The sequence below is a fragment of the Embiotoca jacksoni genome, unplaced genomic scaffold (genome assembly GCF_022577435.1).
Source record: "Embiotoca jacksoni isolate LCO1_2020_lvr unplaced genomic scaffold, fEmbJac1.0.p SCAF_23, whole genome shotgun sequence".
NCBI classification, from domain to species: Eukaryota; Metazoa; Chordata; class Actinopteri; family Embiotocidae; genus Embiotoca; species Embiotoca jacksoni.
In genome coordinates, this window is record NW_027185374.1 from 305,075 (window position 1) to 316,896 (window position 11,822).

Here is an 11,822-nt window from a genome sequence, read left to right on the forward strand (position 1 = left end):
GCATTTTTATGATAATAGACTATTATTGCTACATAATGGGTTTTCATGTTTAAGCCTCCGTGGAGCCACAGTAATTCAGCTTTCTCCTCTGTTAGGGTTTATGTTATTAATGTTTTTAATTTGTGACTGTAAAGTAATCCATAATGAAAAAGTATTGTGTTTTTTTCATATTACACTATAATATTACATCACACGTACACAAATATCACAATTTATTATTAGGACGTTCATTTATCAACTAGCAAATAAAAACCACAACAGGGTCTATCCCATAATAATTAAATGAGTTACAATACAATGAAATCCATTATTTATTACGTACAAACAGAATGTATAGGGTTTAAAAATATTAATGAAATATTTAAAAAAGTTATGCTATAGGTTGTAATTTAGATGAAAGGTCTGTTGAAAGTACAGCTTCATAGATTATTTTACTTGTGAATGAAGAATTTTATCATAATTATAAAGATTATTATCAAACAGTTGTTCAAATGGTTTTGAATGTAATTCTATACAAGTGATTGACAAACGCACCGGTTCGTAAAAATGAATGAAGTAATGCAAGAAATATAAATAAAATATAAAAATTAAAGCTTGTAACGTGAATAAAAGAAAAAGGATCATAATCGATGATTAAGAAAGAGATTTAATAAATCTGACGTCAAAGTTAATGGATACTACAAGTATTACGTCAGAGGATATTCTCTTCCTCTATTGGACAGAATATTTACCTACTGCGTTCTGATTGGCTAGCGCGGTGAGTTGAAAGGTCAGCTGGTTTGGTACCGTGTATGTTGTGTAGCTAGCTGGAGAGATGTGTGTTATCTGATCGTTTCTGTAACTGCTTCCTCTTTCAGACTAACGGAACAAAACAACAGCGCACGGACGAGTTCTCGCGTCTTTATTTAATCTGTCAGCAACGTTTGTTCTTGTGTTTTGAGCGGTGACAACCTGGGCATGCTAGTGTTAGCTGTGTAGCCTCCTAGCTTCACAGCCAGCTGATCGGAATGAGCTCCGTCGGTGCTTCAACCAGACTCCTGGGTTGGACCCAAACACTATCCAGACTCCTGGGTTCGACCCAAACATCAACCAGACTCCTGGGTTGGACCCAAACATCGTCCAGACTCCTGGGTTCGACCCAAACATCAACCAGACTCCTGGGTTCGACCCAAACACTATCCAGACTCCTGGGTTCGACCCAAACATCAACCAGACTCCTGGGTTCGACCCAAACATCAACCAGACTCCTGGGTTGGACCCAAACATCGTCCAGACTCCTGGGTTCGACCCAAACATCAACCAGACTCCTGGGTTCGACCCAAACACTATCCAGACTCCTGGGTTCGACCCAAACATCAACCAGACTCCTGGGTTCGACCCAAACATCATCCAGACTCCTGGGTTCGACCCAAACATCAACCAGACTCCTGGGTTCGACCCAAACATCAACCAGACTCCTGGGTTCGACCCAAACATCAACCAGACTCCTGGGTTCGACCCAAACATCAACCAGACTCCTGGGTTCGACCCAAACATCAACCAGACTCCTGGGTTCGACCCAAACATCGTCCAGACTCCTGGGTTCGACCCAAACATCGTCCAGACTCCTGGGTTCGACCCAAACATCGTCCAGACTCCTGGGTTCGACCCAAACATCAACCAGACTCCTGGGTTCGACCCAAACATCATCCAGACTCCTGGGTTCGACCCAAACCAGACTCCTGGGTTCGACCCAAACCAGACTCCTGGGTTGGACCCAAACATCAACCAGACTCCTGAGTTCCTGTGGTTCTCCTCCACGGCTGCAGAACCGCATGTCCGCCTGGGTTCTTCATCGCTACGGAACTCATGAAGCTCTGAGGTTCACTGAAGACGTCTCCGTGTCTCTGAGTTCAGCCAGTGAGCTGCTGATTAAAGTCACGGCGGCGGGTCTGAACCCTCTGGACGTGTCGATGAGAGGTCAGTCTGAACTCACTTCACTTTATTAACTCCTACAGGAACAAATATTCACCATAAGTGAAGCACGCAAAGATCGTCAGTGATTTACAGTTGAGTTTTTAATTCCAGGTGGTTATGGAGCTGGATTACTGAAGTTTAAACGGGATCCAGTGTCTCTGATGGGCGGCGACGCAGAGTTTCCTGTCATCCTGGGCCGTGATGTGTCTGGTGTGGTGGTGGACTGTGGACCTGAGGTCACCCACTTCTCTCCAGGAGACGAGGTGGGTTCACACCGATGTTGGACATCATCTGGACATGATGTTGGACAGTGGCTGTCAAGTATAATCTCTGGACATGATGTTGGACAGTGGCTGTCAAGTATAATCTCTGGACATGATGTTGGACAGTGGCTGTCAAGTATAATCTCTGGACATGATGTTGGACAGTGGCTGTAAAGTATAATCTCTGGACATGATGTTGGACAGTGGCTGTAAAGTATAATCTCTGGAGATGATGTTGGACAGTGGCTGTCAAGTATAATCTCTGGACATGATGTTGGACAGTGGCTGTCAAGTATAATCTCTGGACATGATGTTGGACAGTGGCTGTAAAGTATAATCTCTGGACATGATGTTGGACAGTGGCTGTCAAGTATAATCTCTGGACATGATGTTGGACAGTGGCTGTCAAGTATAATCTCTGGACATGATGTTGGACAGTGGCTGTCAAGTATAATCTCTGGACATGATGTTGGACAGTGGCTGTAAAGTATAATCTCTGGACATGATGTTGGACAGTGGCTGTAATATATACTCTCTGGACATGATGTTGGACAGTGGCTGTAAAGTATAATCTCTGGAGATGATGTTGGACAGTGGCTGTAAAGTATAATCTCTGGACATGATGTTGGACAGTGGCTGTAAAGTATAATCTCTGGACATGATGTTGGACAGTGGCTGTAAAGTATAATCTCTGGACATGATGTTGGACAGTGGCTGTAAAGTATAATCTCTGGACATGATGTTGGACAGTGGCTGTAAAGTATAATCTCTGGACATGATGTTGGACAGTGGCTGTAAAGTATAATCTCTGGACATGATGTTGGACAGTGGCTGTAAAGTATAATCTCTGGACATGATGTTGGACAGTGGCTGTAAAGTATAATCTCTGGACATGATGTTGGACAGTGTCTGTAAAGTATAATCTCTGGACATGATGTTGGACAGTGGCTGTAAAGTATAATCTCTGGACATGATGTTGGACAGTGGCTGTCAAGTATAATCTCTGGACATGATGTTGGACAGTGGCTGTAAAGTATAATCTCTGGACATGATGTTGGACAGTGGCTGTAAAGTATAATCTCTGGACATGATGTTGGACAGTGGCTGTAAAGTATAATCTCTGGACATGATGTTGGACAGTGGCTGTAAAGTATAATCTCTGGACATGATGTTGGACAGTGGCTGTAAAGTATAATCTCTGGACATGATGTTGGACAGTGGCTGTAAAATGAGATCTAACACAGCAGCTCAGATTCATATTCTACTTTCATAAGGATGGAAATGTTTAGTTCGGTCTAACACTGTCAGAGAGATATTCATTATTTAAAAATAACTAAGATATGTATTAATTAACTATATTTCTTACAGAGGTTGTATTTTGTTTATTAAATCTATTTATATCAGTGACCATGTACAAAATACACTAATCTCAAAAAGACAGAAGATATTTTGTTTGTACCAGATTCAGCTGCTCGACGAATTCCATCTTCAGTTCCTGAGAAAGTGAGACAATAAAACAGCAGAACCGAGTAGTTCTGATCCAGATGGACCAAAAGCTTATTGATACACATGCAGGCGTATGCAGCAGACACACACACACACACACACACACACACACACACACACACACACACACACACACACACACACACACACTCTCTCTCTCTCTCTCTCTCACCCACTCACTCACTCTCACACTCACTCTCACTCTCACACACACTCCATAGGAATAAACATAAAGCAGAATACATATATAAAATGTTATATATATATATATATATATATATATATATATATATATATATATATATATATATATATATATATATATATATATATATATATATATATATATATATCCAAAGTTCTAAAACAAGTTGTCAAATGTAGTCTGGCTATTTAAAATATTTTTTTTAACCAAAAGGGAGAAAATGTGGACATTTGTGCAGGTTTTTAGATTGATGGGAGTTTATTTGATTCTTTAACAGCTTCAGAAGAAAACGCCGATTGTGCAGTGGTGCTGCCTTATTTGGGGAAACTACAATCTCCTCATGAAGCAGACCTTGAAGCTCTACTCATTTGCACAGAGCCGAGCTGAATAAAGCTCCTCAACAGTGGAGGAGCAGCATTATTTATTATCTTGGGCATTTAACAAACATCTGAATTCCAAATTAATTTGCCGAAGCTTTACATTTTATATTTCAAAAATATTTCACAATGACAATATTGACATGATTTCCTGTCCAGGACTTCAGGGCTTGTTTGTGAAGTGATCTAAAATATTTGATGACAGTCTTGCTTCCCTGAGACCAACACCGTTATTTACATTCATAATGTAGAAAAGAAAAAAAAATCATTGCATTTAAATATGTCTTTGAGGCTTCAGCTGATAACAATTCATAATGTGTCTAAATTCTAAATCTTGTATTTCTTTACAGTGGTGTTGAACTGGTATGCCTTTTATTGACACGTTTTAATGTTTTAGCACCACAGGAACATGAGGGGGAAAGAATATTTGTGGTACTTCTGGTACAGTGGATTGCATTAAATTGTATAGGCGTACCTAACAAAGTGACCATTGAATGGATCTTGTAATATACAGATGAGATATGGATCATCCATAAAATCAATTGAGAACATGGAAATATTGATGTAAAACTCATAAAACTCCAATATTGCCAAAATTTGCAACACTACCCACAATGATCTGACACAAGGGTTCCCAACTCCCCCAAGCTGATACTTCTGATGACAGAATTGCTGGTTTTACATAAATGTAATTCTTATTGGCACATTGTTTATTACCCCAAATACACACACCTCCACAGTCAAAACATTTTCTTTGAAGAAAGTTATTTCTGCTTAATCATCAAATGTGTGTGACTCAAATGTATTCTGAGACCTCTGTGTTGTCTCCCACATATCCACATTACTGTCTTCCTGCAGACAGAAATGTAATTATGAAAAATTCACCTTGAAATGAATGTGATTAAATAATAGAACAATACACCAGTAGAAAAAAACAAAAACAACCCACATGCACTATTCTTGTAATGATGTTCCAGCAAATATCTTCAAATGTCTCAGACCTTAATAGCAGATTAACCAGAGTCAGAGACTACGAGTAGCCGGTTAATTTGTGCTGCGCTCAGCGTGTTAAATGTCATATTTGTCTTCCAGGTGTGGGCCGCTGTTCCTCCGTGGAAACAAGGCAGTCTGGCACAATTTGTGACTCTAACAGAATATGAGGTGAGCTGTAGAGTCTGTACGGTAGTACGATCGAAGAATTGTTTTTAAATAGGAATTTCACTGTGTATAATTAAATGATTGTCTACACTATGACTGCCTTTAAAGTCATTTGACTTTTACTGTCAGTGTGTTTTCAAATTTTTTTTAAAAGTTGACCGAGAACTCTTATTTTAACGAAAAATTACATATTGAACAAAAGTTTGGGAGAGGGGCCCCCTGTTATGTAATGCTGCGGTGTAAGAAGTAATTAGGATTAAGTTTGTTCGGTAGCAGTTCCCACTGTGGCAGCAATTACAAGGACACACAAATTGCCCTGTGTTCTGGCTGCCTTGTACTTCATTTACTCAGCAGCTCTAGATTTAGCTGCCTTCGCAGCAGCCAAGGTGATTAGACTCAGCTTTTAAATTCTCAGTTTTCAAATATTGTTTACGTGTTAGTATACTCCTAACTGGTTGCATTGTCTGTGTGTTTTTGCAGGTCTCCCATAAACCCAAATTATTGAGTCACATAGAGGCAGCGTCCATCCCCTACGTGGCCAGCACGGCTCTGTCTGCACTTGTCAATGCAGGTGGTCTCTGCAGAGACAGCTCTTCAAATAAAAGGCAAGCATCAGGCCGATCCTGGATAACCTTGTATTGAACGTCTTTCACCCCCTTGCCATTTATGCGCACAACATGAGAGATGGGAATCAGAGTATCGGGGAAAGAGTGAGAGGTGTAAGGCCCTGAATACTATTATAAAGTGTAATCCTTGAATTGATTCTTTGGGTGTTGGATTTTTAATGGGCTCTTTTCCTGTTGAGAAATCAGTCCAGTCATGCAGACCTTTACATTCATGAGACCTTTTTTAATTCATTCATTTCAGTAGTCAAACTGGTTCCCTATTTCATTCTAATTGGCATCAGAAGGGTTTTAAAATCATGCTTTTAACCCGCAGACTGTAAAAAAACGTAACCTGATGTGTAACCTATTGGAACTTCCACTCCTCCGCTAACGTAATAGCCTCCAATCCTGCAAATCCCCTTTACCCCCCCACCCCAAGGCTTCCACTTCTTTTTATAGCTTCACTTAAATGAGTCACGCAGTAATTGAATGACCCTGTGGTTGCTGGGGTTTCTCCTCCTAGAGTTTTGATCACTGGAGGATCAGGAGGTGTCGGAACATTCTCCATTCAGGTGAGCGTATTCCTGCCGTCGTGTGTGTTTGACTCTTTCAAATCCCTTCACGAATGTAAGGCCTCTTGCTGTTTGTGTATTCCTGTTTTCTTCCTCTGTGTTCTGCCAGCTATTGAAGGCTTGGGGTGCCCACGTTACTGTTACCTGCTCTCAGAACGCCGAAGGCCTTGTTAGAGGGCTGGGGGCAGACGAGGTGGTGGACTACACAGCAGGAGATGCGGCTGAACAACTGCAAATGATGGAGAAGTAAGAGTTGTAAATTCACAGATAACCAGACTCAGAAATTGTGCGGTACATCATGTCTGAAGTGATTTCATTGTACTATTTCTTTTTTTTTAAAGAAAGAGATTGGAGCAAAATGTTCTTTGTAGCCGCAACCCCAGAGTCTAATGAAGTATCATTAAAGTCAGTGCCAGTCCAATGAAGGTGCTAATGAAATGGAATCATCTAGGACTGCTAAATATTCTGTGTGCTTTCCCCCCTTTAACACCCCAAATTCAGTCAACATCTTCCTGTCAGCATGGCACACCTGCTCACTGACTCACTTTCTAGTTTCCATGGAAACCAGGGCTTAAGGTCTGAGTGAATGCTGGTTCACTTGTTTTTCTGCCACCAGAACCAAATTGGTAAACCTCATCTTAAACTTGAAGGCATAACAATTAAAGACACTTATTATAGCTTTCAAATAAGGCTCTACCAACACAAACCATACTGACATAAGATCATTTGATTTATTTATTTTTTTTAATCCTGTGTCCAGCAGGAATTCTTTAAGTTTGACACTGTGTCTTTGCACCACCAGGTTTGATGTTGTTTTGGACGGTGTTGGTGGGGATACAGAGCAGTGGGCGATGGGCCTGCTGAAGCCCTGGTCTGGGGCAAAGTACGTCACACTGGTCACACCTTTACTCTCCAACACCGACTCCATGGGCCTGTTGGATGGGACGGTTCATTCTGGCTTCACCCTGCACAACAAGGCCATTCAGGTAAACACGAGTAAAACAAACTTTCTATTTCAGTATGGAATCTAACAAAGCTAATCTGAAAGATTATAATGCTGTTTATGTTCCAACATAAACAAACCACACAAGTGCAACCCTTTGTCCCATGTTGTTTACTTTCACAAAAGGCACTGAGCCCTGTATTTCTCATTGGCCTGGGTGTGGGCTACAGGTGCTCCCAAACTGGAATGCCATACTTGACTGTTCCAGCCACTAGAAACTTCTGATACCTTTTATTTCCACTCAGATGAATCGATGTTCAGGTGAAACAGGGAGGAAATAAATCATGTAATAACTTGACTTGGCTTCACAGCATGTTTTCCCCTTTCATGTTTGATCTTGAGTAGGGTGTAATAAATCTGACTGGGTGCATGTGGGGAGGGAATCTGAGCATTAAGAGTCCCTGCATGTGTGTAAGCCTCATGTTATTGTGTGTACGTCGTGCCCCTCCAGGTGCTCTGTCAGGGGGGTGCATGTCAGGAGGTTGGTGGATGAACAGACGAGGGCAGGATGGGTGGTTTAAGTTGTGCTGGGGGGTGACAGCACAACTGCCAGCTGTGTTGAAACTGGGCGTGTGGATGAGACAGTGTGTGTGCGAGTGTGGGCTTGCTGCTGAACCAGCAGTATTTGGTGTTTGTTCAGATTGTGGCCGACTATCCCCTCCCCCCCACCCCTACCGGTTTGTGCCTCCGAGCCCTTTTGTCCAGAGGGGCAGCCAGCCGGTCAGTTTGGTGGGGTTCAGCTGCAGCAGTCACACCCTCAGTGTCCAGCTCTGTCCAGCATGTCTTTTCCATCTGAGGGATCACGGTGCAACTGAGCCCTCTAGTGTTCAACTTCTTGGTGGGGAACAGTCTGGTTGTTTTTTTTGTTTTTTTAAGTTGGTGTAGCTTTCCCAGAGTTTAAGAGGTGTGGCAAAGTGATAGCGCATTAAAAATGGAAGATTATTATTAAATATCAATGAGTGCTGTATTTCCAGATTAGTACATGACCGTTCCTTTCTTCTTTTCTAGTTGTGTGATAGATTTGTACTCATTTTGACTTGGCAGGAAAAGCACAGGTGCAACTACCATTAGTGGTTTCTCTGTTTAGACTCGGAGGAACCCGAATCTTATAACCCCAAATGGAGTACAGCCAGGATTGGTGTTATTGATCACAGTTTTGCTGATCCTGGTATGACATGTTAAAATGTCTGCCATGAAAAAGGTCCATTAGGAGGTTTTGCTTGTGACACAATAAAATGGGCAAAACAAAATATACATTTTCATTAGATATATGACATATTTAGCAACAGTAGTTGCCTTCAAAGATCATTCGTGACTAACAGCAGCTTTATCTTTCTTTTTTAATTTAGTCTGTCGATGGTAACAAATGTTTCTAACAGCTGATCAAGAAAATTACCGTATCATAATATTTGATAGAAGTCAGATTTGGTTGTTTGGAAGACATAGTAAACTTCACTAGTTAATGTGACAACAGATCAATTGCAACATTTTGAATGTGTTTTTCATATTTGGATTTTTCCCATGACTCATTATGTTTTCAGTTTTTCTATTAAAACTGTTGACATTTATGAAAATGTAAAGACCCCCGGAGACCTTTGTATGCTGACTTGCTTATCATTGTACACCAGATTACCATTGTGTGTGTTGTATTTGCGCCGGGAGGTGCAGACCTGCCTGACCTCTAATTACTGCCTTCACTCTGTTTGCCTCTCAGAATATAATATCAGGAGGAGTCTTCTACAGGTGGGGATTTTATGCTCCAGATGGGCCCGCTCTGGATGAGGTCAGCAAGCTGGTGGATGCAGGGAAGGTACTGTGTTGACTTATAATTCACATCATACACATGCCCCTTCAGAGCCATTTATACTGACAGAATAGGGGAGATTGAAGTTCTCTCATTTGCACATCAAAGGGTAAAATTCATGCAGGGATGGAGATCATACAGTGCAGTGAATATGAACATAGCAGGGATTTCATACATGCCTGTATTCAAGGCTCCCCTGTGGCTTTGTTCAGAAGTGAGCGTCGCATTCCCACTCTGCTGGTTGGTTGGTTGCTGGGGTGCACGGTTTGCTGCTGGGCGATTGAGTCAGGCGCCAAGAGACGGTGAATGGGTTTTGAAACAGTGCTGAGCAGCCATTTGCAAAAGCGTGTGGGACTTCTGTCCTTTTGTCCTGGGGCTTACGGCGAGCGGCACATTCAGACCCGTGGCGGGAAGCTACGAGCACACACGGCCCCCCCGCCTGTCACAAAACACACACACACACACACACACACACACACACACACACACACACACACACGCTCTCCCTGCATGTCCCATCAGAAGTGTGGATGGTTTCCAGTGACGCCACCGCGCTCCCCATTCATTGTTAACGACAAGAGATGCTGACCAGAAGAACAAGCTGCTTGTGTTGTGGGACTAGCGCAGGATTGTCCAGCCTCATCACATTCTGAAACCCTCCCTCACGTTCTCACAGATGAAAGCAGAGATGATGTAGCATTAGGAGCTCGTCGCTATTTGCTAGTTTGAATTGGTTAAATCAATGAATCACTATATTTTTGAAATGCCGCGCTGTGGCGAAAGAAACCTCCAGATCTGGGTCCTGTGCTGTTGAAAAAAGAACAGTCGTTTATTTTGTCTGGTTTGGAGCACTTAATGTGTTAAGAGTGTTTACCTCATCAGCATAATTTAGACACCATAATTTGTCACATAAATATATCTTATTGAGTTAAATGTCAAACTGTCAGTACTAATTCTCCTGTCAAATACAACGAGTTCCACCCATCCATGTCAGACATTAAAACAAAGACCAAAACTCATTTTCAAAAACGATTTCACCCCTTGCCGATTAAACTTAGCGTTTAAATCTGATCTTTAAATGGTTTCCGGACACACTTCTTGATTTTCAGCTCACGTTCCTGATATTTTTTCTGCTGCTTCATCACAGATCCTGCCAGTGGTGGAGGCCCAGTTTCCCTTTACCCAGGTGCCTCAGGCTTTTCAGAGGCTGGAGCAGGGCCACGCCAGAGGGAAGACCGTCGTCAGGGTGGCTGAGGAGGATAACGGGCAGGCCGAGGAGTTGGTGCAGAGCAGCTGCACAGAGACTGCAGAGTCAGAGCAGGAAGTGCAAGAAACAGCCAGGCAACACTAATGCAAGTGCCAAGAGAATTGCTCCTGTGATCCTTCTCACCTTTACAAGGCCACGCTTGACTGCAGCAAACTGGATTATCCAAAGAGAAAGGTCCTGGTCTGAGCGTGCCGAGGGTTGTTGTTAAATCTTACACCCTCGGGTACCGTCTTGAAGTATTCACAAGGTACCCGAGTTCTGTTGCGTTCATGTTTTGCTGGAGTTACTATAATTACAAACTGCTGACTAATAAATACCACTCGGGTCAGCACCCAGCAGGTAATGGTAACCAGGCTTTTGGTGAGCTGCCGATTGCCGCAAATGATTCAACATGGAGTCGCACAATGAAGCTAGTTTATTACAAACATAACTACCAGGAAATGTTTGGCTTTCGACATGTTTACCCTCCAGAAACAAGTTCAACTAGACAGGTAACTTTTTTTTGTTCCTTCTTTTACATTTGCATCGTCTCCATGTTGAGTCGTTTCACAACTGCTACGAGCACTCTGATGTCATTTACCCATCATTACGTAGATGCCATACAGCTGAGTATTCGAAACAGAAAAGTGGGTTCAGCCTTTGGGAAACAACAACTACAGAAACTTCTTATCTGAAACATTTAGTTTTGTTTCTAAATTGTTGTACACCAAGCGCAGCTCAGTCTAATGTACAATGTATTTAAGAAATTTATTGACAAAAATAATTATGAAAACAAACAAGTTCTGTTGTATAGTTTTGGTTAAACAAAAATAAAAGACACAAGATGTACTTTTTTTTTTTGGTTTCCTCATTGCATGCAGCTGGAAAGTAAGGCGATATGTCCTGTATAACATGACATTACATAAAAAGGGATGGAAAAGTGCTAACACTGAATTAAGTTAATTAAAATAAGGCAGAAACCAGTTTGATGAAGGTTCAATGAAAAGACAAAATAGAACCCATTGTTCGTATGTTCGGTGGGTTGTAATACATTCTTACGGAATTATTTATCTCTCTCCGAGTTGACCTCTTCATCGGACATTACATAGTTCCCCTGCGGCAGAAGG

At 41.9% G+C, this 11,822-nt stretch overlaps 1 protein-coding gene across 1 annotated transcript; it reads left to right on the top strand.

Moving 5' to 3' along the window:
- Nucleotides 1-776: 776 nt before the first annotated feature.
- Nucleotides 777-11,543, top strand: LOC138203339 (reticulon-4-interacting protein 1 homolog, mitochondrial-like). The gene is made up of 9 exons (XM_069158101.1): nucleotides 777-1,959; nucleotides 2,068-2,219; nucleotides 5,400-5,468; nucleotides 5,946-6,070; nucleotides 6,594-6,642; nucleotides 6,752-6,888; nucleotides 7,445-7,628; nucleotides 9,360-9,455; nucleotides 10,597-11,543. Exons 1-9 carry the CDS (start codon nucleotides 1,008-1,010, stop codon nucleotides 10,798-10,800), a joined length of 1,968 nt encoding a protein of 655 aa, XP_069014202.1. The 5' UTR covers nucleotides 777-1,007; the 3' UTR covers nucleotides 10,801-11,543.
- Nucleotides 11,544-11,822: the final 279 nt, after the last annotated feature.